Genomic DNA, 27,541 nt, shown 5'->3' with positions numbered 1-27,541 from the left:
GGGACAGCTTGAAGGGAAATAAAACAAGGATTAACAGGTAACCTCAACACAGCTTGATAAGTGGCATTAGACAGTGAAACTAAACAATAGGCCAAACCTCAATGTTTGTGTCATTGGTTTTGAAAAAGCCACCGGAGTATGGAAAAGTAGCCTCATTTCTAGACTACCTATTTAGATCAATAATTATTTCTATAAATACTAATGAAAACATTGAATAAAAATACATTTATCTAACACCATACTGTACAGAAACTTCTCCCTTTTCCTGTACTTATTAGGAGTTGATTATTATAAATTCTGTGCAGCCACTTTTTTCTCAAAAATCTTGTGTACCTAGATTTTTATCATACAAACATTAAAAAGGCAGAACTAGCTATTTTTCCTCCTTTCCCTTCTACAACACTAAATCAAAACCATGACTCGTAAATACCTTTCTATAAATTACTTAAGTCAAAGTCCCTCCCTCCCTGCAAATTCACAAGCTTTTACTTTGAAAGATGAAGGAACAACAAGGAGGGGAGGGGGAAATTTTACATTTGACATGAAAATTTTAATTGCATTTTTTGAGAAAGAAGTTTGCAACATACACTCAAAACTCCTGCCAATATTGAAAGAAATCTAAAAATACTTCAAATCAGAAGTAAAATTTTAGCTTCCTCCTGCAGTATTTTCAGCAAAGGAACAACCGAGAAACAAAGTTTAAGTGTTGTCTGTGCAGTAATCCTTAACAGATGGATGAAAACAGCTGAAAAGAAATTAGTCACAAACAAGAAGCGCAGTGCTTGTTGATATTTTCAGAGTACCAAGCCTGTTAATGGAAAAAGCCTAGTAATCACTAGTAGCAAATTAACTACCACAAAATATAATTTAAAAAAATAATCATAATTTAAAGAACAGCAGAGTCTGTGGGGTTCCAAGTAGAAGAGAGACCCTGAAAAGCCAGAAACTAGACACCTCATCACCCAACTATTTTATAAAGTGAAAGGACACTTTGCTGTATGATATTCACTGACAGATCATATGGATAAAATACACCCAACATTCCTGTCAAATAGGACATCTACATGACTTCTACGTCTGCCAAAAATAACCACATTTTTTAAAACTCTACGCCCATTTGAAAAGCTTGCTTCTCTACAGGATGTTTCCCCTCTTTGTGGCACTAATATTAGATAATTATTGGAATCAAGAGCATGCTATTGACAGGTGACAGCTGTCTTTACCATGTTGATGCCATGTTAACAGAAAGAGTGTTTTCTGACAGTCTGACAACAAGGAAGAAACTGTAAGATCAAAGAATGGAAACAGTTAAGATGGAGAGCCCTGGCAACAAAACTTCCAAGACAGTAGGTTTCTCCAAAAGCAACCTATGAGGCTGGAGGTGGGAAGGGGAAAGAGCATCTGCAGAAACCACTCTGCTGGAAAGCAATCCAATGAATGACAAAAGGATACACTGCCAAAAAACTAAAAGGGAAGAACTGTAGAAGCTTCCCCATATGCAAAGTCGAGAAGAACAAGAGCACTACTCAACTACCATAATATTAAAAAAAATAATAATTACAAAATGAAATAAAAATGTATGCATTAATAGCAGTGTGGAAAACAAATGTTAAGGTGAGGACTGAGTCCCTCAGTAACTTTTCTTAAGCTTAATTACGAAGAAGTTGCCACCGGATTTCTGTCATTCATTTTACGAGTGGCGAAGGCAAGCATAAAGACCAACTTTTGCAGCAGTGCCACTAGGCTGACAGGAGTCAAAGCAAGACTATTGCTCTTCATGATGCCTGACTGCAGCGATTACATTTTCTAATCATATCTCACATAATGTTAATTAGCTTGAAGCACATATATATTTAGTTTTTAAAGTGACCTGCTCAGCTCTACATAAGGCACAATTTTTTTTTCTTTTTCAGAAACAGAAGGAAAGCTCCTTTTCTCTTCGAGGCTTGGTCTTGATATGTCAGAATACTATAAAGTCTAGGATGCCAGAAAATCTGAAACAGTTAGAGAACCAAACCAGTTCACAAGGAATAAAGCATGATATATTATTTGTTTTCCAGTGTATGATAGTGTCTTCATGTATAACTTTTTTGGTTATTTTCAGACTGGCACCATAAGAAAGTTAATTCTTGCAGTATGCATATCTTTATATCCTGAAGTTCATGGTATCTCCATGAAAGATGATTTTGATGTCATCCCTGACACCCCAGAATACTTCGTTCAAGTATACCTCAATCTACAATAAATTTAGCTCCTCAAGTTATGCCCTAGTGATTCATGAAGAGAGGTACCAAGGCTTCTTACTGGTTAGGATGGCTGACAGCATTAACATGCTGCCTCTTCCCATGCTACTGGGAAAGAGCATAAAAAGCAATGCAAGTGACATCTTTTCTATCAAGTATACGTTATTTTAACTTAAAGACTCCGGCAACAAATACTGATAACTGGTCAAGGGATCTGCAGTCTTAGGTAAAGGAGACTACTATTGTAACCACTGCTTTTCCAGCAATGTGTATCAAAAGGAACCCCTTTTGCCTTGTCGTTTTGTGGAGTCATAAGAGTCAGGTATCAGCACTCTGAGATACAGAACTTCATGTAGTGAGCCTTACACTTTACAAAGATAAATTATGAGCATGTCTTTCCATGGTGATAAATAAAGACAAAACACCTTGATATCAATATAACAAAGGTATCTCTAGAAGTTAGTACATTTACTTTCTTTTCCTCAAGTTCACAGTATGCTTATGGAAAATAAGACAGATCAATTTGCAACTCAAGATCAGCTTAAGACAGTGTCATAAGTGATTGTTAGGTGACGTCTTGGCAAAGACCCTTCTTGGCAAAATATAATACATCATGGAAAGGATTCAGCTACAGAGTTCAAAGACAATTTTCCATGTCTGCTTGTTCAAGAGCTTTTTAATTTAAATTCAGGTGAAGTGATAACACGCACATTCTGCAAGAGGCCCAAATGTAGGTTTCCCACTTCTTGTCAAGTTCAAAACTGAATAAGATAAAAATTCTGAACAGTGGTGAAGTACCTACTAAACCCCTGAGCATCTTGGACTATGAAAAGAAAAGAAAAAGTATCAAGCACAATCACAGCAAGACCCTTTACTACTCAACAGAAATACTTCAAGTGTAGCTGATACCAAGGCATTCCAGCATGTAGGCCTGGGTCTTTGCCTTTTGAACATAAAGTGGGTTTTAGCTTATATTTTATATTATTTTATGTTTGTACACAAACAAAAAAGTATAAAAATAAATTCTACAATCTTTTCCTCCGCCTTTTGCAACAGTAGCTTTAATACTGTTACTGAAGTCCTGCAAGATTGAAGAAATAATTGCAAGACAGAAAGCTTGCCCGCTCTTCTTCCATAGTTATTCTGAGACAGCCCATTAAAGGTGCTACGAATCACCATAAACGGTTATTTCAATCTTTGTATTGCATGCAAAAATCTCTTTTTGGCTAGAAATGAATTATTCAGAACAAAGGGTAAGAACCGGGCCTTAATCTGACCTCATATACAATATAATCATACTTATTGTCACTGAAGTAGCTGGAATCTGCTTAATCAGCATCAACTAATCTCCTAAAACCTATGAGCTGCAGACTCAACTTCTACAATGTTCAAGGGAAGAGCTTCAAAGGAGCTGCTAACATATGAAGCTTTCCAAGTCCTTCTTAAATGTTCATACGAAATAAAATGTTAGAAGACAATGGCTTCCGTAGATATTTAAAGGCTAAAAAAAGTCATTTCTAGTGAAGGCAAAAGAACAGGTAAATTACAGGATTTTTGAGAACAGAGTATAAACTGAGTGGGATCCAAAAGGATTGCTGGTACTTAAATATGGGTATGAAAGAAAAAAACACCTAGAAAAACACAAAGAAAAGATCCACTGATCTGAATAATAAACAAAACAAAAATTATATATTTAGCTTTTATTTACAGATTAGTGTTTTGGAATGGTTAAAAGGGGAGAAATGAAAGGTCCAAATATTATATGACAGAATAGATAGTTATATTAGTGTCTCTGAAGCACAAAACGAACTTCTCCCAAAAAACCTCATGTCATCTGCCTGGAGAAGATGGGGGGGATAAGGAAGGAAAAAAAAAAAATGCCTGGCACAAAAACCCCTAACTGTATTACTGAAGGCCTAAAAAATATTTATTAGAAAAACATATCCGCAGGAAAATGGCTCACTAGATCATGTAAACATTTGTAAGCTAAGGACATAATTTTAATGATACAAGACAGTCCAGGGAATACACTTTGCCTAAATTTTTCTAGGACAAACCCTTTAACTGTTATAGGTATAAAACTCTCCTGAGACCAGGAAAGAGAGGATAATCATTTACAGATTTAAAAAACACTGAAAAATACACTTCAATGAGTAGTCCTGTACATCACAGGATGGGGAGAAGGACTACACGTAGTCATGAGTCTTTTCTGCTTAATATATACTGATTCTATATAGCTCTTTAATTAATAACACTGAATATCAGGTGTATGATTCCAAATCACCCACACTCTCTAAATGACAGTTGTTTCAAGGCAATACTGCATACACACTTAGGTATTCAAAGTCAGTCTAAAAGATTTGTTTTGAAACTTAAACTCACTAAGTTTTTGAACACCTAATGCTGGAATAGAGATACAACCTTCGCCATTACACCCAGAATTAGGAATGCCAAAGAAAGGCATACTTTTCATTGGAGGAAGAGTATGTTTCACAAGACAGTTACTTCAATCTACTTCCTGCCACACTGGCAAAAAAAAATGAAAGCTGTGTATCTGCACGGCAGTTGGAACTAGATGATCTTTAAGGTCCCTTCTAACCCAAACCATTCTATGATTCTATATATATACACATACATACAGGCACCTGTGTGTATATACATAAATATGTACACACGCACAGAGATTCTCTCTGGTGAAAAGTAAGCACCAGTAACCATGCTAATAAAATCAGTCATTAGTTGCACCATGATGTTTCCTCTCACATGTCAATCCCCCACTGAACCTTGTAATCAGATCCTTGTCAAGAGATGCATTCAATACTCTGGATGACTGCAGGTCCATCCACTGATATGTTTTCGTTTGTCAGCTCCTAATCTAGTGAGCCTTCCTTCAAAGCTATTTAAAATTAACACGTTCCCTAAAGTACATGCAGGAAAATTGCTAAATCCTTTCTCTAATAATTAATCACCTCTTAACTTGATGCCTACAGGTTTAAAAATGTTTTGTTCTATTAGAACATAAAACAATGAGAACATCTATCAAAAAACCTACAGCTAGAAAACAACAAATTTTAATTTTAGTAGTCTAGTTTTTCGCTTTTTCAGCCAGTCTCTTCCACAAAACTACAAGCAAGCTAACAACGATTCAGATTTTCATGAAATTTAGAAGCCATATTTTAACCACAGATCAGTTGCAAAGCTAACACTAACTGGTTGAGATAGTCAGGACTGTAAAATAAATTTAGAAACCTATTGAAGAGTATGATAATCTCTATGTCATTATGCAAACCAAAGTCATTTGTGACTCAACATCTGTATCTTCAGGAAGTAAGCAAAAAGCAGGACACAGGCAACATTGTATTCAACAGCACACTTTATAGCCTCTTGTCCCAACAAGGTACGTTGAGAATCAGAGACACCTTTAAAGGCAACACGCTATCCAGTCTCACACCAAAGCACATGCTAGGAAGTGCAAGGGAACATGGAGCAGAATACCTTCAATACAGATCAGTCCATAATCCACAAACACTGACACCTGCACCTAAGGGTCCACATGCCTAATTCTTTAAGTCAGTTGAGAGGGTGGGTGGGTAGGACAGAAATCTTCACAAGCCCTTCCAGTTCTAACAAATGGAACACAATCAAGGTTAGTATTTCTATACAAGAGTTTCCTCTTTCCTTCCTGGGAGTGACCTAAGACACGCGTTTCAATCCTTAGTAGACAGCAGAAAAGCCCATCTTTAAGGCCTTTGAAAACTTTATTTTTTTAATGTTCTCCAGAGTAATAAATATTATTTACTTGCATGCAGGTATTTATTAAAAATATCACCAGCAGTCAACGTTCACTCCACGTATCCCCCGTTTCATCCAAGCAAGCTCTTGTTCCTCCAAAACACAGTGGCATTTACCTCACTGACCTTGGGACTGCCTTCCTCCAGTATTTCTCCCTCATCAGTTTGCATGGGAACAGGATCTGTGCAAAGCTCTGCAGAAATGCAAAATACTGCCTAAAAGATAAAAAAGAAAGATATATTTTAAAAACAATGATTTTTCTGTCTTTAACAGTGTTATGCGAGATTGCTGTGCACATAAGTAACCATTCTAGGCTATGACCTTTAGTGTTCCAGTCCTGCATATATTCGCTGAATTTATATGTTTTACAAAACAAGTAAGACAGCCACTACTTAGGATAAGACATAACTCTACTTAATTAAGAGAGAAGAAGCACCTAATAGGAATATACTTTCTTTTTAATTTTAAAATATGTCATTGCTGAGTATTTTACATATTCATTGTGTTTACTCATTAAAGCTATGGTCAGTGAGGAATAATCACACGGACTAGAGATGAGCAATTCTTACTTACTAGGAAATAGCTTTTGTGCAAATGTAAGCTTCACAGATTCAGCTTACAGACAATCTAAAGGTTATTAGTTTGAAAAATTGTTAGACTTCCAGTGATCCCACAGTACCTCTGAATTGTTACTTTAGGGTTTTTTTTCCTTGACTTCATTTTAGAAATAAATATATTCTAGGCTCTAAATGGTTCAGGGAACTGATGAAGTCATTCATCCTTAGGTCAACATTTCCAATCTAACCCAGGTCAACAGCTTCCAGTGTTTCCAATATTCTACACTAATTGGTAACTGATTTTAAAATTTGTTTGACAGTATCGGTGCAGTTCCAACTGAATAAAATCTGCACCCCAAACTCCATTCTTAGAATTATAAAGTAATTTATGGAAGAATGCAACACGGTTTGGGAGATTGTGGTTACAAAGATTAGAACATCTACTCCAGAAGATAAGCCATCTTTCAGGGGTAATGGATCAAAGTAATCAATTTTGGAGATCAAATGCACCAGCATAAATTCAGTAGGAATCTCTGACTCCCAAAATGCGAGATGTAAGCTATCAGCAGGTCTATAACATTCAGGTATGTCGAAAGTAAGGGCTCACACTGAGTAAAAACTCTCTTAAAGCCAAGAGCTGTTGCCTGTAACAGCTGTCCCTCTCAAGATGCTCTAACTCTTCAACTGCACCAGCATTTAAAATCCATTTAAAGTCTCTCTACTTCATTTTTGCACCTCAGCTACAGAGCTGCTGACTCCACTGTCACCTTCACAGCAGCAATTCCAAGCCTGGAATCTGACAACTTTGGGAGTGCAAATAGTAATGATGTCAAAAAGAGCAAGCTTAGAAATTGTTCATCTAGATGCACCTCCTTCCTTTCAAGGTTAACGCCTGTTCGTAAGGTAAAACTCTCTGCACTGCCAACACCTTCTGTATGTTATGCTTAGGTAGAGAACATCTTTTATGGCTATTAAGTTGACACAAGGAATGAAGAATATACTCTACAAACATAAAGGTGCTGAAGCTACAAAATGTTGCATACAACTCATTAAATCTTATAGACAACAAGCTGCTATGTTCAGTAATATCACATATTCTCATGCAAAGCATGAGAGCTGTAAAGACTTAGAGCATAGTCATTTCCTTTTCTGGGGAAAGGGGAATGCGGACAAAGCAGAACTCTCACCCAAATCCTCACCAAATATTTTGCCTGCAGCATATAATCAAAAATCTTAGGTACAAAATGCTAAACAAGACTCGTATCACGCATCCAGGCCAAGAACTTCCTGCATAGAACAGGCATTTCTGACTGCCGGGCCACCTTCTGCTCTGCAGCAGGAGGGGAGGAGGCCAGGCCCGGCGGTCCCTGTCCATGGTACTTCACCACCCCGGATCTCTGAAACCCACCCAAGTCCAGAGCCTCTGGAGCTGGGAGTTCCTGAGCACGATTTTACAATAGCAGATTCAAGTAACCGGGAAACCCCACAGATCGTTAGACATCTAGTCTGATGTCTAAAGGCCAAAACAGAAGGATTACTGTGGCAGTGAACTGGCTTCAAATCAGAGAAACGAGCAAGACTGAAATTGAGCTACAGAAGCATTCAAAACAAGGTTATAAAATAAAACAAGACCAGTTAGGTCAGGCCAAGACCACTGCAAGGACGCATCACTGTTCATGCAGAGTGCTGGAAGAACTCAAACATGAACCTCTGAAAAACTGACACGTTTATCTTCTGAGATATTCCTCACTACCAGAGGAATGGAAAATGCCAAAATTTGACACCAGTTTTTATGTATTACTCCTGGAAGACGACAAAAAAAAAAACCCTACCAACAAAGAAAAAAAAAGTCAGCAGAACTCGAAAATAAAAAAAATAAAATAGAAAGGTTACAAGAACAAAGATAAGCAAGCTCTCACACAGAGGATGGATTAAATACATTGGAACTATACATAGCTCAAAGAAGAGAGTAAGAAACAGAAAAACAGAGAGAAATCTACAAAAAAGGAAATGTAATGAAGAAGCAAAAGGGAGTTTATTCACTCTGTATTTACCCTGTAATTCATGTTTTATCAGCTTAATATTCAAAAAATTTATCATACTATTTCATACAATGCTCAGCTAGAGTGAACTCACATGGGATGGCAAGAAGATAGACGTTTTAAAAGGTTCTGTAATTTATTGGAAAAATTCACAAGGGAAAAGGAACATCCACCAAAAATCTTGCAGCTGGTGTAGAACACCCTAAGCCACAAACCGCAAGAGGTGTTGCAAGAGGAAGTTTTGCTGAACACTACCCTTCTACTGTATTTTTCCCCATTGCATTTCCTTCCAGCTTCTTTTAGGAGACAAAACATCAGGCAACAAACGACAAGTCCAATTCAATACTATGATTTTTGTGTTGTTTCTGCGTATGTGAATTGATTCCCGTGGCCACTGGCACAAGAGCGCTGCATTTCAAGTCTGTTTATTGCCAAAAGCAAGCATTTGGGGATTCCTGAATCCATGGGAAACTACCTCTGTGGCAGACTTTTGTAGCAGTCATTTACAACTGAGGATGATTTCTCAGCCAAAGTAGCTGCTTAGTGCCAGCCCGTGAAGAAACAAAATAATTATTCTATGTTGTTGACACTGCCTCTTCAGCTCACTAGCTTCTGAATAGAGGACCGAAAGTCACACATAGGGTAGTTTATTTTGTACACAGAAGATAGACAGGCAATCAAAATTTGTGCTAGTGTCCTACAGGATTGGAAAAAAGGCCAAATGCCAAAAAGCATTTATTTACTTATTTCCAATATTTACGTGATATGCTAGGTTCCCAGGGGATAAAAATATGTAAAGTTTATAGACAGTGCATTTGAATTTTCAGATATGACATCTATCAAAAAAAAGTCACCCTTGGAAAAGGTCAAAAGGATGACAATCCTCCTCTTCCATTCTTGCATATACCCACCAAAACTACTTCAGATGGGACTAAAGTCCCCCAGTCTTTTTATTTACCTGACATCTTCTAGAAAAATTAACCAACTTTGGCTTGAGTGAGAACTCCAAGGAAGGTCTGATAAATAGCAATGCACAGATACGTTAACATATGTCGCATGTCTAAAGTTAGTAACGGTTTTTATTTAACTCTTTAAATTATCATACAGAGAAAAGAATCTATTCTCAGAGGTAAAAACACTCGTTAATATGAACTAGCTGCAGTTCTTATGAACTTTAATGTCTATTATAATACTGTCCTGTCATAAAACAACATGGCTTTGGGACAATCTGAATTATCATTTAGTCCTATTTATGTTCCATCTCTTTCTGCAGCAAAGATGTACACATTTCATTCAGTGGTATCACTGGTTCCTGTGAATTCCGAAGTCTAAACTGAATACGGCCACTGGAAAACCCTTGGCGGACAGTAAGGTTGTGCAAACTGTCACCATTACAGACAGTAAGTAGAAATTGAGGGTAGGTCCCAAACTCTCTCTCAAGAGCACAAAACAAAACAGGCACAAAAGTGCTCTTCAAAGATGATGATCTTGTACACATGGCATACTTGAAAAAAACAAAACAGGACAAGGTGATACTGTACTGAACTATATCTTAAATGAGACTGTACTTATTTGATGCACTCGTATTGATACATGATTGCAATCATTAGTCTCTATCTATGTACGTGGACAAAAAAGTGTTAATTTTTAACACATGATCTAGCCATATCATATCTAACTGCTACAGCTTTACATCAAGTTAATTCAGAATGTACAAAAGCAACATAAAGTTAACACATGGAAAAGAACAGAGTATCTTTTGTCACTTGAAATGTGAGTTGAGAGGTCCTGAGATGAAAGCAAAAGCATCCAGAAGATAAACAAAACTTTAACACAGCTTTATTGCTTGTAGGAACTAATCACTTACCAATTCCAGTGTGTTTAAAATCTCATCATAAATTAATTAATTTTCAAAGAAAACCATCATATCCATCAACTTTAGCTGACAAAAACAAATCGCATCAGACAGTTACAGAAAAAGCTTCACACCCAAACCCACAGGAAATAACATACTAGAAAGTATACAAAACCAGCAATATATCCTATAGTTAGTTAAGGATTAGTACAGGCTAATGTTCTTCCCACCTCCAACTTTCAAGAACACAATATTGAACTTTGGTTGATTTTTACCTTTGACAGTTTCCAAGGGCTGCCAAAGCCCACAAGGATCCGTCCTGGCTACATTCAGTGCAAAAACGAAACCCTAAAAGGAGGAAAAAAAATTTAAATTTTAAAGGTCAGCCAGCTGTGGGCATTAATTGATAAAAAATCATATAAAAATTAAAGTCAATTGTCCCCAAAGCTCAGCAACCCTTATTCCCAACACTTATAGAAAAAGTCATATTCATCTTAATATAGTTATGTAGGGTAAGCAAAAAATTGTAATCGCAAAAGAAGCAATACAGCCTCCCTCTTCCCCCGGAATATATGCAGTATTGGGGAGATGGAGAAAAAGAGCTACAGTTAGAGTTAAGGAGAGAAGTACCTTTCTCCTCACTATTCTTCCACTTTAACTGCCACCCCAGTCTAGGAAATTATTCTTCAAGGGCAAGAAATTTACATATTGCAAAACGCATTAACTTGCTGAACCTTAGGCTCAAATTTAGCCTCAACTTTTAGCAAACTTAGGCTTTTATAGAATAAGGTTGCACCACTGCTAGAAGTGCATTTGTAACTACCTTGGAGAAAATGTTAAAAACATAATACTGCCTATTGTTTCTGCACACTTATTATTCACCCACCACCACACAGATTAGACCAACCATCATTTTTGAGAAAAAAAAAAAAAAAAAAGAATCCTTACACTGGGACCCACCAAACCATTTAAGAGGTATCTTATACCTGTATCTATACTATTTATTCTGCTCTTATTAGCTTGCTCTGAATCTTCCCTAAATACTATAGATACAGGCCCAACACTGAACTTTAACAACGTATCTTGCATAGTGCTGAATCTTGCATAGTGCTGAATGACAGAAACCTCATACTGATATTGAACAGGAAATTCCCCTTACAAGGATTTACTGCCACTATCAAGAGTTTCTGTAAATTTTGCTATTGGAACCACTTGAAGAAAAATGGTTAACATTTCCTCATAGGTACAACAGGAATACCTCCTAAAGTGAAACCCATCGTTTAAACTAGGTAGACATTGCAAATTTTATACATGCTGAAAATATTATTTGTTTGGTAGCAAGTTCCAATTTTCTCATTATTAATCACCATATTAACCCCTTCAGAACAGTTTTGAACTGTTTACGCTCAGTCTTCTCAATCAGTCTGAAGCAGTTTTCCAAGTGAAAGGTCGACATTAAGTACATCATCACCTTACTATTACAATGCCCCAAAAGTATTAGCAACCTTATAGACCACACCTAAATTGAGAATGTTTTTACCAAGCATGGCATTTTAAATCATTGTTAGAAGCTACGGCTCTGGAGACAGAAATCTAACAAAACTCAAACTCTTGATTACTTTTACAATAAGTGAATGCATACTCTGAAATGAGTAAGAAGCCATAGCATTTACCACTTGGTAATATTTCCTCCACTGAAAAAAATGAGCACCTGCTTTCACCTTCACAAATTAAGTCAAGCAACATGCATTTACCTGGCTTCATTAGATAGTAAGAGATTAAAGAAATACTTCTGCTACTAAAATATATTGAAAATAATATGAGGAGGTAAGACTAATCTGCTCGGTTGTCTGTAAGTTTTCAATTTTCCCTATTAATTTCCAAAACTATAGGAAAAAAAATTGAAAAATTGATTCCTCAACTGAATGTTGAACTATCATCCATCTCCCTAAAACATCTCAGAAATATCCAGCCATGCCATTTAATACACTATTATTAATCTAAGCAGTCGAGTACACAATCTCTATAGGTGGAGTCAAAGGCTGCTGTAGACTTTAGCAGTTTTATCATGCGTTTCTGACACATACCTCCATCCAGGGAGAGTATCAGCCAAAAAAGCAAGACTAATGAAGTGCCTATGCAGCTTTTGACAGCATAGGATCTGAAGTTGGAGAATAGGAGATACTGCAGAAGCTGGCCAAAAACCAGCTTATCCCAGAAAGGGATTGTTGCAGGCTGGATGCTGAAATATCGTAGCATTAGTATCTAGAAAAGCATGCAAAGTTCCAGCCAAACCACCACATACTTATGGACCACTAATGTCTCCACGGGAAAAGAGAGAAATGCTACTAATTGTGCCAATAATCTGTCTTATCTCATTACAGAGTCTCATTCATGAAGGAGTATGGATTCCTATCCCTAATTGAAAAAAGCCTCTCATCAGTATCTATCTAACTTATTATAGATATAAGACAAGAAAAGACTGATTGCCCTCCTCCTGTTACTCTGACAAATTTAGGCCTATGTTTCTAGAGCAATAACAATGTTAATTAGCAAAGTCAAAGTGGCACAAGAGAGTAGAATCCAGTAAAAACAGTTTGGGTTAAAGACAGAATGCGATGTGCAGCTGAGTGTCTACCACAACCAGAACAGAATTTAAATATCATGCATACATCTCCTCCTAAATTCAAATCCTCAGAGAAAGTATCTACTTCTGCCGGCAGCCAGGGCTTTAGGATGAATCAACCCGCTTGTCTGGACTGCGTAGGAAAAGTTTAGCCAGGAAATCAGACACAATTTGATTAGGTAGCCAGAGGGGAGGAAAAGGCAAACCAACCAAAAAACCCACCCACAATTTATGCACCATTCTTCTGACAGAACAAGGGGGGGGGACCACCCCCTTCCCTCCAAGAACTGTGACAGTTCATAACAAAGTATTAATCAGCTAACTACAACAGTTATTAATTCAGGCACCTAGGCACACTGAAAGATCAGACTCAGTTTCTATTATCTTGCCATAGCAGAAACAGTTCATTATAGACCTACATACTCCTGGCTTACATATATTAAGTCCTGTCCTGACTGACTAGAACTGTATGCATGTACAGCGTAACCTCCCAAATATTCTGCATGTATTTCTAGTTCCAATATAGTCAAATGCAGCAATCTGCTCAGCTGGGTTAGGCAATCTATGAAGCAGCAGAATACCCTGTACAGTGAGGACTCCTAGACTAGCTTTTTTCAAGCATTTTTTTTAGGATGCTGCACATCTTCCCACATTTGCGCAGCACCAAGTTCTTTACTTACAGCAAATACCTCCTTTCTGGTCACCTCACAAAAGCTGCCTCTGTAGGAAGACCAAAATATTCCAGGTGCACAGATCTGAAAGGAATAGGCTGACATAAGGAAAAGGCTTTCTTCAAATTCTTCCCCCTAACCATCCAAATCTGGAGAAACAGTAAACACTGGTAGCACGTGTGACAGAATTTCCTACTCACTATGAGATATGACAGAACAGTAGGAAGCCCTAAAAATATAATTCACAACTGGGAATAAACATGGGGCGAAACTGGATTCTTGTATAAGAACTGAGAGAACACACACAACTGTGTCCAAGGAAAGTGATTATGTAATCCTACAATAACTCCTGAATATTAAATATTACATGTCAAAATGAATCCCATTACCTACCAATTGTCGGATATTTAATCCGATTTTGAAAGAATAACATATCAGCACCACTGAACTGGCTAACACTCAAGACCATTTCAAATCATTCAGAATCCACCACCCTGTCTTAACCACAACTAGAATTAAATACTTCAATTTTGGTTTTGCAAAACATAACCAACTTCCAGGAATGGAAAGAGGTCCAGAACTATTGGTTTACCACTATATATCCAAGTTAACATCACTAAAATCTAAATTATTCCAGTTGCCATAATTCAGGCACCATAAAAGAAAGGTTTGTTGTGAAGGAAACAAACAGGTGGCATGTTTTTAAATTTACTGCATCATCTTGTTGGCTACTGCTCATGCTTAATGCACATCTAGAGACAAACTGTTCCCGTCATTGGACTAGCAGCCATAAACTGAATATTTTTTTCCTGAGCATCTAGCATTAACTAAGAGCTTTCTGGGCACGATTTTCATTCAAACAATTTCTGACTAGCAACAGTAACTTTGGAGACAAAAAGGGGGCCCTTTGCTGCCACTGTGGTTTACTGTCCCTTTGCTAAGTGGGTAAATGTTTGACAGCAGCAAATTTTAAACTTATTTCTGACTTACACTGTGGATTGATTCCGATAAAGCAACCAAGAGCGCACACTCTGCTCAAAAGGCCTCAAGCTGTCTAAAAACATCACCTCACAAAAAACAGCTGCTGACAGCCACAGAAAACCAGCACATACCCAATTAGGGTACTGGGAAGTTGGCTTAAAGTCATTCACGACTTCAAAACAGTACAGAAATATTTCATGTGTTTTCATCTGTAGCACACTGTCACTGTAACAGTCATGATTTACTATAAAAATTATCCAGTACAACACAGGTCTCATTGTGATAGTCCTTCTCCACTTCACTTTTCAAGACTGAAAAGGGAAATGGAACTCCTAATCAACTAGAAACAATTTGGTAGGGGAAGGAAAGGTGCTACTGGTGCTCGAGAGAGGATTTACAATCTCTTTCTTTCCATTATTAAGAACCATCTCTTTGCATTAGTTAGGTGGAAGGAAATTCAGGATTAGCACTTCAAGGAAAACCAAACTAAAGATATGACTCTAAACAAAGCAGCCAGGAGGACTGGGAAAAGGTAGAAATCCTCAGCCTCTTATTAAAAAAAAAGAATTTTAAAAAATCCTGAGAATAGCATTCAGCCATGGCAGCTTAGTATTCCGCAAAATCACCGTGGTGTTCTACAGCAAAACACGACAGGGGATAAAATGTCCATTATGTTTAATTCAGTGTTGGCTGCACAACGTCCTATTTTGTTCAATATTAACTTCTCTGCACTGATGTTTTTTGTAGTATATGGAAAGTGGTTCAGCTGTTAATGATGGTATGACACAGACACTTTCAACAAGATAAATAACTGTGACTTTGAATAGATATCATGTACATTAATCTGTATTGCTATTTTAAGGGAACATGAGTAGAAGGACTACACAGAAGTTATGTCATTAACCTGTATGTACAAAACACAAGCCCCAATTCATAGCACTTAAGTCTTTTCATATCAACAGCCCAAATATATACTAGCAAAGCACTTTCATAAAACAGAACGCTCCTGAAGATGTCAGGCTTTTTGCTACATGGACAATTACACATAAGCTGCTCAAGAAAACCCACTGAGTTGTGTTGCTTGTTTGGTTGGGTTTTTTTCATTAAACAGCGTCTCCCTTTTTTACTCAATGTTAAGGAGGACAGGAGAAACAAGTGCAAAAGGATACTTCTCAAACCACATTTATAGAGCTTTTTTTGAGCAAACGAGTAATGACTTGTGCCTTCATAATCTTTAAAAAAGCAAAAATTTTATTCACTTGATCACCTGGCTACCAGATAATCAGTTTCAAAAGCAAGGTAAGGAAAGGCAGGCCTGGACTGAACAAAAATGGTCTTAAGCCAGACTTTCTATTTAGAAAATCCTGTTTCTAGCTCTTGAATCTGAAGACAGTCTTGAAACATGAGCTGAAGACAGAATATTGCATCGCCACCTTCCCAGTGTTCCAAAACATTTACATAAACAACATTCAAGGTGCTAAATGTTCCTCCTCCCACTAAAGGAAAAATAAATTGAAAAGTGTATTTTTAAAAATGTTTTGCTTACACCTTTTTGCCACTTTCTACTTGCGAAAAGCAGCATAAAAATTCACTTCTTTCCTGCTCCTACTGGTTTTGCTAAAGAATCCATTAAAGGTTACAGTGAACATAAAAGGTGTTTGCCTCTACTTTGCCTCCGCAGCCTATCATACGCTACACATCACTTCTCAACTGTAATCAAGGTTACGTCCCAACTATAATCAGCCCAAAGCTGCCAACTGGCTAAGTTTTCCAAAGTCCTTTGTGCTTTGTCCCACTGTCTTTTCAGTGTGGCTGAAGCATGTATATACACACACGTTTATATACATATACACATATATGTGTGTGTACCTACATATGTATATGTGTATATGTACTAAATACACAAAACTATTTCCACTTTTCTTTTCAAGTCCTTCAACACTCTACCACCGTGTTTATCTTAACTGACCAACAGCATCCTCAAGACACTCAGTGGCACAGTAAGAGTTCTGGTGATGACTGGAGCATCTAGGAATTAAAACCTGATGAGCTGAGAACACTGGCTACTTTTTCCACTCTGTATCAAAGTTTTACCCTGCCAACATAATGAAAGAAATTTTTCAGCAAAGTTGGAAACAAACTATCACTTTAAAAAACTCATTCTTTTCAGTTGTTCACCTTCTGTTCTCTTAGGTCTTGCAAACAAATGCTTTTCAGGCACAAAAAAAAAAAAAATGGGCTCTTTCACACATCTAATACTGCTTCTGCTTGATAATGGTGGCAATGCTCCGAATCCTAATGGCACACAAGCAGTCATTACCATGAGTATTACAACTATCATGTAATTTAATTGTGCCCTGGTGGCAAAAATGGGGATGCAGTCAACATGCTCAAAGCCAGCAACCAGTGTATACTAGCACTCCCAATGCTTCAGCATTGCTGGAGCAAAATTAGTACAGAGGTAGCAAGGCTTTATTTCAGGACATTCGCAAAATGTCAGAAAGTCTTCAGAATACAAAGGACTTGAATTTCCAGGGGGAGGGGTGAAGAGAAGAGGAGGGATGTTATACTAGAACAGAGACGTTAAACATTTTCCTCCATCTTAATCAAAATATTATGATGAGAGTGAAATCTACTTCACAAGAGCTCAACTTTATACCTAACTCCTTTAATGCTGGTAATTCCAACAGAATCATCCCATCAGATTGTTCAAACCACGAAAGACAACTCAGGATCGAAGGGTTCCCTTTTGAGCCACAAGTAGCAGTCACTAAGTCCTATATAACAGTACATTTATCAAAACCTGCAGTAGTAACCAAATTAAAACTGATAAGGTAGCAAGCAGACATGTGTACGGGAAGGGGGGTGTGGCTTATCCACTGACACATTTAAATGACAACTTCAGCAGTTACAAGAGTTCAAGACAGCACTACTAAAAATCATTCAAATGCATCAAGAGGATTGGAAGATACTGCAGCTTTCAAACTTTTCAGTTCTTACTGTCTTCCTGTATTATAGTTTCCTGTGTCAAACCATCCTTTTCTTTTTTTCTTTTGTTTTGTTATCTTTTACAATAAGAGCTGCACTGTTAGGAAATTCACACTACTGCAGCAATAGCGGTGCTAACCCCTACAGCAGTCATGACAGAGGGACATGTGTACCCTGCTGCACGCAGAGAAGCTCTAGGTGACGGCATTACTACAAAGCTCTAATGCAGCTTTGGGTGGATGTTTATAACCAGACTGAGACAAGACAGAGGACGGTGGGGGGTGATGGAGAATGAAGCTTAAATCACAATTTGCTTTTATTTTTTACTGCACTCTTTGCAAGTTTACACACTGAAGTTTTCCAAATGAATTCTCCATATTTATTACATTTCTAATCATTAATAACTTGTTTTTTTGTTTTACACAATGACATTTCAACTTACTACTAACATGATTATATACGCAGTGAAGTCCAAGATCTTAACACTATTATTGTCAAAGAATACAAATACTAAGTTGTTAAGCAAATAATTCTGAACTATAATTGCAAACACCAACTTTCAATATAACCAGCTGCCAAGTTCAACTTCATCAATATTTATAGCTTGATATCAGTCTGAATTGTACTTCTCAGCTATTTACGCACCTCAGAAAGAAACAGGAAGCTAATTTTCAAAAATCTGCTCTATATTCAATACTGTTTTTTCAGTCTTCAAAGAAATGAGGCAATATGCTCATTTTTTAAATGGCTGAATTCTTTTTTCTTTAATTTTAAAACAAAATGAAAGTTATTAGTGATCCAATCCTATCTTCAACACTACAATTTCTAATAAACATAGACCTACCAAATGTGGAATTACTTGCAAGAAGAGTTTTGGACCTGCTCAAGAATGCGTGAGATCAGGGCCCTAAATTTTCAGTCTTTCGGGCACAAAACAGCTCTTCAACATTCATATCTAATTACCTCTGTAAGTGGCATTTAAAAGATAGGTAACCAATCTTTATTATTTCTGCCAAAAATATACAGTCTGCTTTTTAGGCTACCCACTTGCAATAGATGACAATTGATTTTCACAGTCAAACTCTCCCACCGTATCAAAAAAACTGACTTTTTAAATTTGCTCCTAAATTTGAATGTTTTTCACTTTTATATGTTAGTTTTTGTCCATCCTTTATTCAATCTGAAACTGTAGTAATAAAAATTCCCAGTTATTTTTTGAGTTAAAACTTTGCAAAGCTGAAGTTACTTTTAGTTTATTTACATACTCAGCTGAAGCAAGGACTAGTTAAGCTAATACATAGTATTTATACACAAGGCAATACCAGTTTATCTAGTTACCTAAACTGGTGAAAGTAACATTATCCAGCATTGGGTAAGTACAGGGTTAGAGCTGGAAACAGAACAGACCAATTATGTCACTGTATTCTTGCCCTGAGGCCACCACTAAGTTAAGCTGTCAGATGCGTTTTCCACTGCTTATTAGCCAATGCTAAAAGTATTTGATACAATAGGACTTCTACCTTTTTTCCCCTGAGACGCTTCTCCACAAGCTAATTTACTTTTCAATCAACAGGAAGTCTTTCTCAATTTGAATCCATTTTCTGCCATACATGAATTGCCAAGGACAGGGAAAAGAAAGCTGGCCTTTGAACGTGAAAGAACCAGAGGAGTTAACTTCCAACAAAAGAGAAGATTATTGGCCAGTTTTGGTTGCTTCGCAAAAAATTAAAAAGGCCAAGCAAAGAAAGTTACAGACAGCTAACTTACTGCAACTATGTACTTTAAAAAGTGAGTGAAAAACCCTAGCTGTGCAGTAAAAAAAAAAAAAATATTTTTTCCCCTTTCAAGTACCATTCACAAAGTGCCACCAGAAATGCGGGTAACTAGGTTCCCCCTAACTTTTTATTAAATATAAAAGAAACATTGAAAAACAACTAAAACCTGTACATTCTTCATATCGTCACCACACCAGCCACAGAAAGTGGGTGAGCAGTTCCTGAAGTACCAAAACAATAAGCACAGCTAGATTAAAAAAAAACCAAAAAAACAACAAACCAACCAAACCACAACTCGATTTAAGCTTTAGTATCCCACTTTGTTTTGAAGAGCTAGGAAATACATGAGCCATGCCTATATAAAATCACCACAAAAAAGACCCTTAATACAAAGAGCAGGGGAATACTAGTATAAAGACACTATTCATCTTCAAAAAAAACCTACCAATGTGAGAAAAATTTCAAAAATATTAAATATTAACATTTTTTTGCAATGTCAATGAGAAATAGTGTGTATCTTGAGGAACAGTCCCAAGCAAGCACTGTGGCTTGATTCTTTTTCATTAATGTTCCCCTCATCAAAAAAAGACTCATCTGCATTTTTAATTGCAGGAATAGACATCTGGTACAATGCAATTATGATCCAACACAGCAGAAACTTAGACATTTGACAAACAGAAAAAGTTAGAAAGCTAATTTGCAAGAAATTCTTCTCAGAACCCAAATACATATGGAAGGATATGAATTTAAATTACAATGGCTATACTAGTAAAACTTCCGGTATGGACAAAGTGGTCTTTTTTTAGCTTCTTACTTAGAAGCAGTTTAAACTGAACTTAAACAAAACGAAAGGCCCAAACACAAGTTTCAGAATAAGCATGTTCCCAAAACAGAGTTAAAGTGCTACATCTACAGCCATATAAGAATATTGTTATAATCACGCAAACATATCCAGGAAAAAATCTCAATGCATAAAAATCCTAGAGACCATCACAAAGAAAGAGACTAAAACCCAAAAAAGTAGCTGACTGTGTAAAGCAACTATTTCATGCAACATGTATCATAGTCTTCTTTCTTAAAGTGATTTTCAGCTGCCTCAGGTGAAGGATGGATCATAATTCATTTTGGAGTGAAGTATATTTTGGTATCTGTAAGAAGCTGGGGTGAGGGGACATATTCCCTTCTCAGAGACAAAGTTTTTTAATCAAAAATGTATAGTAATGCCTTAAGTTTGTATTAAAGACATCACTCCTCAAGCTAGTTGCACCCACTAATATTATTAACTTACGCTTTCTTAAGTCACAGTGTGCAAGCAACAGAAACCTCGGACATTTGAAATCGTGTTTCACTGTACTAGTAAAGAAAGTGAATGTATAGGTGATTTAACCTTCTACAAAACCTAACTTCTGGAAAAACTTTTAAATCACAAAATTATGGTACTGCTGTATAACAAGCACATTCTGTAGTGAGAAGATAAAACGTACCCTATGGCATTTCAATTATCTCCAGAAAGAGTCATCAAATTATTTCTAAAGATCCAAAAAATGTCCCAGGAGAGAAGTAAAACGTTTTCAAACGTACAAGCAAAGAGCTGGACAACCTGTGCCTCTTCAGCCACACGTAGCTCATAAGACATCTAAGTTTATAACCAGACCATGCTGACACAGGGTTGATGGGTAATTTATAGCTCTTGGCTGTAAGAAGCAGCAAGACAAGAGGGCCTACTCCTAGTAACATTGGTGGATGGCCCTAGGGCCAAAGCATGTTTAGTCCACAGTAGTCTGGCAAGTCCCTGCAGAGTTACTTCTATCTCCTAGAGTTGAACCTCTTCCCTACCACGTGTGTGATACAGCCATGAGACTTTTGCAGAGAGGTCACAGGCCCAGGAAAGTCAGTTAACGACTGCCTTAGAGCAGCCCAGATGTTTCTCAATTGTGATCATGTGCAGACTTAATAGACCAGTCTTAAAACAAGAATGCCGGCATACAGCTTTACAAACATTTAGCTTCTTGATTTAAAATCATACTTTCAACTTAACTTGTGAAACTTTCTCACAAAGTCTACATACGACACATGAAGAACACAGTAGAGAACTACAAGGCTATAAGAAAAAAAAAAAAAAAAAAAAGAGGTACTCTAGAAGGAAAAAACCCTACAACCCTAGGATACGAGATGATCAGGAGAACAAGAAGAAACATTTCCAACTAGCAAAATAAAGGCTAGACTCTGAAAATCTCTAAACTTCACATAAGAAACTTAACGGTATTCGTAAAAACTACGTTCTTTGTAGATCACTACCAAATCAAATAGCATAAAAGAACAGATTTCTCCTGATACAGAACAAACTTCACTACCAAAAAAAAATGAATACACTACTGAAAAACCCTTTGTCAGGTTGTTTTTCACGACAGCACTTTTATAATGCTGTCAAGAGCTAAGATGAAATTATAAAAATTAAATGCAAGTAAAAACATGCTACTCATTTAGACAGCTTAGAGGGCTTCCCCTCATACAGGCAACATGATATTATTGTATCACCTTTTGCCTAATCCTCTGTCAGGCTATCTAAAATTATCAACTCTTTGTTTTGCAACTTTGCTTCTTATCCTTTCATCCGCTAATTAGCTTTTCAGCCTTCAATCTTCTGCCCGACAGGGTCAAAATGTATTGACAACCAGTTTATACTTTACACATTTATTCTGGCCAGTGTCCTATAGCATGTAGCACGAATGCTGCCTTATAGTACCTCCCATTTCTCCTGACAAGCAGTATGTTTCTCCACAGACTTAAAAGCTAAACCGGGTAGGAGCTACTTTCAGATCCATTTTACCCTTCTAAATAGGTATTTAAAAGTTTATAGACAGTACAAGTCTCAGATAGAACATCAATCTTCTTCCCAGATTTTTTCCACGGAGGAACTATTGTGTTTTTTTTCAGATCCACAGACGTTAAATCAGGAAATACATGCAAGATATCTGATTCCAGAACTACTAAAGCTGGCAAGGCCCAGAAACGCAATCCGTACTGACTAGCTGAAACTGGAAAAGGTCATCTCCATAGCTCACTACATGGTAAACACGGAGAACATCCAAACTCCAACCACAACCCTTACACTGATGAAAACTTAAAAACCTCAGAACATTCCCCTACAACATGCAAACCATAATAAGTGCAAAACCACCCTCTCCCTCTTACCGCTATAAGAAGGCAACGGGAAAAATTATTTAACGTGCTCACTGCCTACTGCTCTAAAGGAGGAAAAAAAAAAATTACACCAATTCTTTGCAGCAAAGTGTATTTACTTCCCTGAAGAAAAAAAGTAATAAAATAAGTGGAATGCAAAAAAGTCATGAACAATAAAGCACAGAAACGTAAGGAAGTACAAGAGTTTTACTATCCGCTGAAAGTGACAGGGAACAGCAATCAGAATATCCTGATTGCTATTACCCTAGTCACCTCACAAGCAGAAATACCAACAGGCAACTTCTTGTCTGACAGTGACAGCTGGCTCAAGTACCAAAAAGCACCCCTATTTTTATTAGCAGATAGTAGCAGAAAGCTTAGTTTGGATTCACAAGAAATTAAAACAAATTCTTCAGTCCCTAGTACGCAGACTGCTGAAAGAACAAGCGAACTTGCACATATATGTTATCTGAAATGGCAGAAAAATAGTAAACGTTAAACTAAGGAAGACGATCAGCAAGAATCCATGTCTTATTCCAGCACATCTGGTCAAACAATTAGAAATACATGTTACTGTTTGCTCAACAACTCTCTGCTAAGTTTTTGCTATTACAACTAAAGACTGTCATCTTGCTATTCTTTTCACAAGTTAGTATAACATTTTGCAAGTAAAATTTCTGAAATGGCAATAAATAGATCACTAAAAGCAATTCCAGAGATAATTCAAGCACGCACATTTTATACGCACTGAGGTGACAGAAAAGTTAAAAGAAAACTACTGGTACCTATTTGCTAGTATCATGTACTTCCCCCTTATCTATGTGCTAAATAGGTTTAATTTATCTTATGAAGACAAACAATGCCAGTTCTTCACAATGACACATTTATTAATCCAGAAGTCATACACAGAAAAAGGCTGAGTGAAAAATAAATAATAAAGAATTGAATAGCTGTAAGGTACACTGTAAGTAGAAGTACTGCAGAATCTGTACATCTTCAATACAGACGGAATTTGTGAATCTAATAGCTGCACTAGACAGCAATTACTGAGGAAAGCCACTGCGAAGAAACTGGAGAATGACTGTTAATATTATTGCACAAACCAGACAATATCTATGTATAAAAAGGCACTCTGAGAAAATAAACACGATAATTGCAATAAGTGACTAGAACAAGAGAGTTTGCATCCAAGCATTCTGCAGAAAATGGAGAATAAAGTAACTGAACCATGAAGTGGAATATTAATAAACTCATTCAAGTCAATAACTAAGCTCCTTAGACTTATTTTATGATCTCCAGTTCATACAGCTTAATTGTAAATGCAGTCTCTTCTGTGAACAGAAATACGCCAGCTCTTCTGGGGGAAAAACACCACTAAAAAAAAACCAAAACCAACACTTGAAAACCCAAGAGAACAAACTCCATTTGGACATCTTTTCAAATGACTTACTCTACAGCAGTCCTCCAGTTCTTTCTATCATTCTGGATGCAGCTATTCATCCCATTGTTCTAGATGCAACTATCTCTATATATCATGTATATTATGCATTACTTCTGCAAAACAAATTTATTTCTAATTTCATACTTCCTACAACAGGAGGCAGATCTAAGGTAAAATACGCTACCTCAGAACTACGCAAAATTCTCTTCCTGAAGCTCTCTCCTCTTCAAGTCATCCTCCAACATCAAGTTTTAATGATCAAACACTCATTACCAAGCAAAGCCATGACACACATTCTACCTAAATGTTTTATTGGACTATTCAGTCACACAGACTCCAGTAGACAAAGCTTTTTTTGATTCACAGTTTCAAGATTTTTATTTCCAAAAATTTGAGCTTATTATTTAAATGAAAGCTTAGATTTCCAGCTAAACTTGCAGCTATACAGAAACTGCAGAAACGCACCAATTCATAAGGCTGCTTAATCAAGAGACACTGACTGATTTACAATTAATTTTTTTTTCCAGTACTTCCACATTACAGGGTTGAAGTGATTCCCTTTACTAAGCATCCCGGTAACAACATTATGAGAAAACAGAAAGCAAGACCAAGTTCACAAGAGAAGTATGCACATTAGAATTTTACCAATTAGCACTGAAACTTCTGAGCTAATTCTATATATACGTATAGTTTTACATAAAATTGTGTATTCATGAAACATTTACATGTGATATGGCTAACCAAGATGAAAGGAAAATGTATAATGATATTCCTCACCTACTTTTTACAAAAAGAGATCTGCCTACGTCTTGTTGCCCCCAGAACTTCACAGCAGAAAAGCTAATGCATACCTAACTACCACTCTGGGCTCCATTCCCCCTTCCTCAGCCTCAACTTTTTGCAGGGCGATTTCTTCATTGCAGAATTGACTAATTTTATCTACAACTTAGTTAAACACGAAAGAAAAGCCACCCTTACAAACAAGTCCCTGAGGTACTTGGCACTCCCTGCACTAACTATGGATCAGGACCTCAGGTAATGCAGCAGATGAGAGCATTTACCTGGCTTCTCAACAGCATGCATGTTCCAAGGAATCTGTACCATCACAGAGAGTCACCATAGGAGAGAAGGGAACTGTTGAGCAACTTCAGTGGAGACTAACCGCAAAGATGCCTGAATTCGTGTACGTATTTAACAACCCTGCAAACCCAAGCTGTTACCTATACAATACTTATATCAGAAACTAAAATCCAGTTCTTCTGGATAGCAGTATTACCGGAAACTAGTAACTAAAACAGATCACTCAAATAAGGAGCTATACAAACCCTAAAGGTCTGCCTACTACTTCTCAGATGCACAGTTTTTGTAGAGGACGAAAACGTGACACTGAAACCTAACAAGTCATCATTAAAAAATAATTATGGACTGTAAAAAAAAAAAAAAAAGAAAAAGTTAACTGTTAACTTTATGGAGAGATAGCGAAACAAATATTCTTAAGGTTAGTGAAATGTTAAACATGGTAAAGTATAAGCATGTCTACTTTAGCTACGAAAACACTTTGCTGAAACTTGGTTTTATTAAGCAAGCCTCAGTTCTATCCTGGAGTAGATACTCCTACGTGCATTTTCATAAAGCAGAGCTGAGCTTGGGAGATACCACGCTACATGCTTATCCACAGCCAGTGAAGTGTCTCCAGAAACAAACATTCGCTCAGTTTGCTACAAACAGCTCGGGAAAGTTTTGTTTTGGTTTTTTTTTTTTTTTTTCTTTTTTTTCCGCCCGGGACACACCTCTGAGCACGGTCACTCCTCCCACCCACATACACACATTTTAACTAGCATCATGTTCAACACATCCAGTGCGGTTTGTAGTGGCGGTACCAACGTAACCTCAGGACTGTCCCCACGCCACACAAAACCACTTTTCTCCCCAGCCACAACAAGGCTCCTCGGGGTCTTTCCGCCCTTATACATTATGCCCGGCCCGGGCGAACGGGCGGCTTTTCCCCAGGGGCTCGGCAGCCAGCCACAGCGCCGGGCAGCGGCCTCGGGGCCGGCCGCGCGTCCCGATGGGGCCCTGTCGGGAAAACCGGGGGGGGGGGGGGGCACCTTCGGCGGCAGCACGTAAGGCGGGCGGCGGGGATGGGGGGCGGCGCTCGGCCGGCTCTGCCCCGGGACAGGCTCTCGCCGGGGCGGAGGCGGGGGGAGCAGCAGCCCCGGCGCCGTTGGGGCAGCGCCCTTGAGCCGCCGCTCGGGGCCCCTCCCGCCGGCCCAGCCCCCCCCGCCTTCCCGGGGCACCGCAGCTCGGGGAGGGGGGAGGGGGAGCGCGCGCTCGGCGCCAAAGGCCCCCTCACCGGCAGCGCGAGGGTCCTGAGGGCGGGAAGGGCCCTGAGGGAGGCCGGGAGCCCGCCCGACCCCGCCGCACCGCCCGAAGCGGGGGGGAAGAAACGGGGTGTGTGGGGGGGTGCCCGTCCCGCACTCACCGCTGAGGCGCCGCCGCGGTGCGCTGAGCCCCCTTCTTCTTCAGTGCCGGGGGGGGCGGCTCCGCCCGGGAAACACCAACCCGGGAAACAAACGCGAAGGAGCTGCGAAGATATGCGCCCCCCCCTCTCCCACCCCCTTCCAAAAGCCCCACCGGGGGGGAGGAAAGAAAAAAAAAAAAAAAAAAAAAAAAACTTTCCTCGCCGCCGTCTCCCTCCCCCGAGGAGCACGAACCCAAACACACCGAGACACGCCCCCGCACCGCCCCTCGCGCCGCCCATTGGACGGTGCCCCGCCGACCCTCGCGCTGATTGGTCGCGCCGCCTGCTCGTCTTCTCCCTCCGCTCCCCTTTCCGCCCCCTACACGCTGCCCATTGGGAAGAGCGTTGGGGATCTCTCCGCCCATTAGCCACGCTCCGCGTCAATCACAGGGGAACACCCGCCTCTCAGTGCTTCTAATTGGGCTGCCGCGTAACTACGCCCTCACTGATTGGCTGCACTTGCTGATTGTCATCAGTTAACATTGCCCCCTTCGCAACCCTCACTGGCTCCCACCCCTTCTTCCTTTCTGCCAGTTTGCTGCGAGGTTTGCTCCTTATATGGGGCACCCGCTCGCCCGCCCCTACTTGCCCCGCCTTCCCACGCTACGGATTGGGTGGCGAGTTGCACCCTCGCACACCATTGGAGAAAGGATGTGCCCGTTACACCATAACCGTGCCAAGACCCGCCCACCGAGCGGCTCTCCTTGGCGGCCCCTGCGCGGCGGCGCTGGGGCCCTCCTCGGCCGAGGCGCGAGGGGAAGCCGCCTCAATGCACCGACTTCATGAGCCGGCCCTGAGTGGGGGGGGCACCGTGACGGGCACACGCGATATGGCGTACGGCCGCGGCTGTGGTCGCCCAGCGGCGC

At 38.8% G+C, this 27,541-nt stretch overlaps 1 protein-coding gene across 6 annotated transcripts in view; it reads right to left on the bottom strand.

Moving 5' to 3' along the window:
* Positions 1 to 26,785, bottom strand: part of TNRC6B (trinucleotide repeat containing adaptor 6B) — a 133,671-nt gene extending 106,886 nt beyond the window's left edge. For 4 of the 6 annotated variants that reach the window (XM_063322497.1, XM_063322487.1, XM_063322498.1 and 1 more), the window contains exons 1-3: positions 26,637 to 26,785; positions 10,765 to 10,837; positions 6,152 to 6,250 (exon numbers count right to left, since the gene is read on the bottom strand). In XM_063322497.1, the coding sequence (XP_063178567.1) occupies positions 6,152 to 6,205 (54 nt within the window). In that variant the 5' untranslated portion in view covers positions 6,206 to 6,250; positions 10,765 to 10,837; positions 26,637 to 26,785. The remainder of the gene's footprint in view (positions 1 to 6,151; positions 6,251 to 10,764; positions 10,838 to 26,636) is intronic. The other 2 variants (XM_063322488.1, XM_063322491.1) reach the window with 1 other exon arrangement.
* Positions 26,786 to 27,541: the final 756 nt, after the last annotated feature.

This window comes from Chroicocephalus ridibundus, chromosome 1 (assembly GCF_963924245.1).
Source record: "Chroicocephalus ridibundus chromosome 1, bChrRid1.1, whole genome shotgun sequence".
In the NCBI taxonomy this organism is placed as follows: domain Eukaryota; kingdom Metazoa; phylum Chordata; class Aves; order Charadriiformes; family Laridae; genus Chroicocephalus; species Chroicocephalus ridibundus.
The sequence above is the reverse complement of the archived record's forward strand: the minus strand, read 5'-3'. Positions and strand labels throughout refer to the sequence as shown.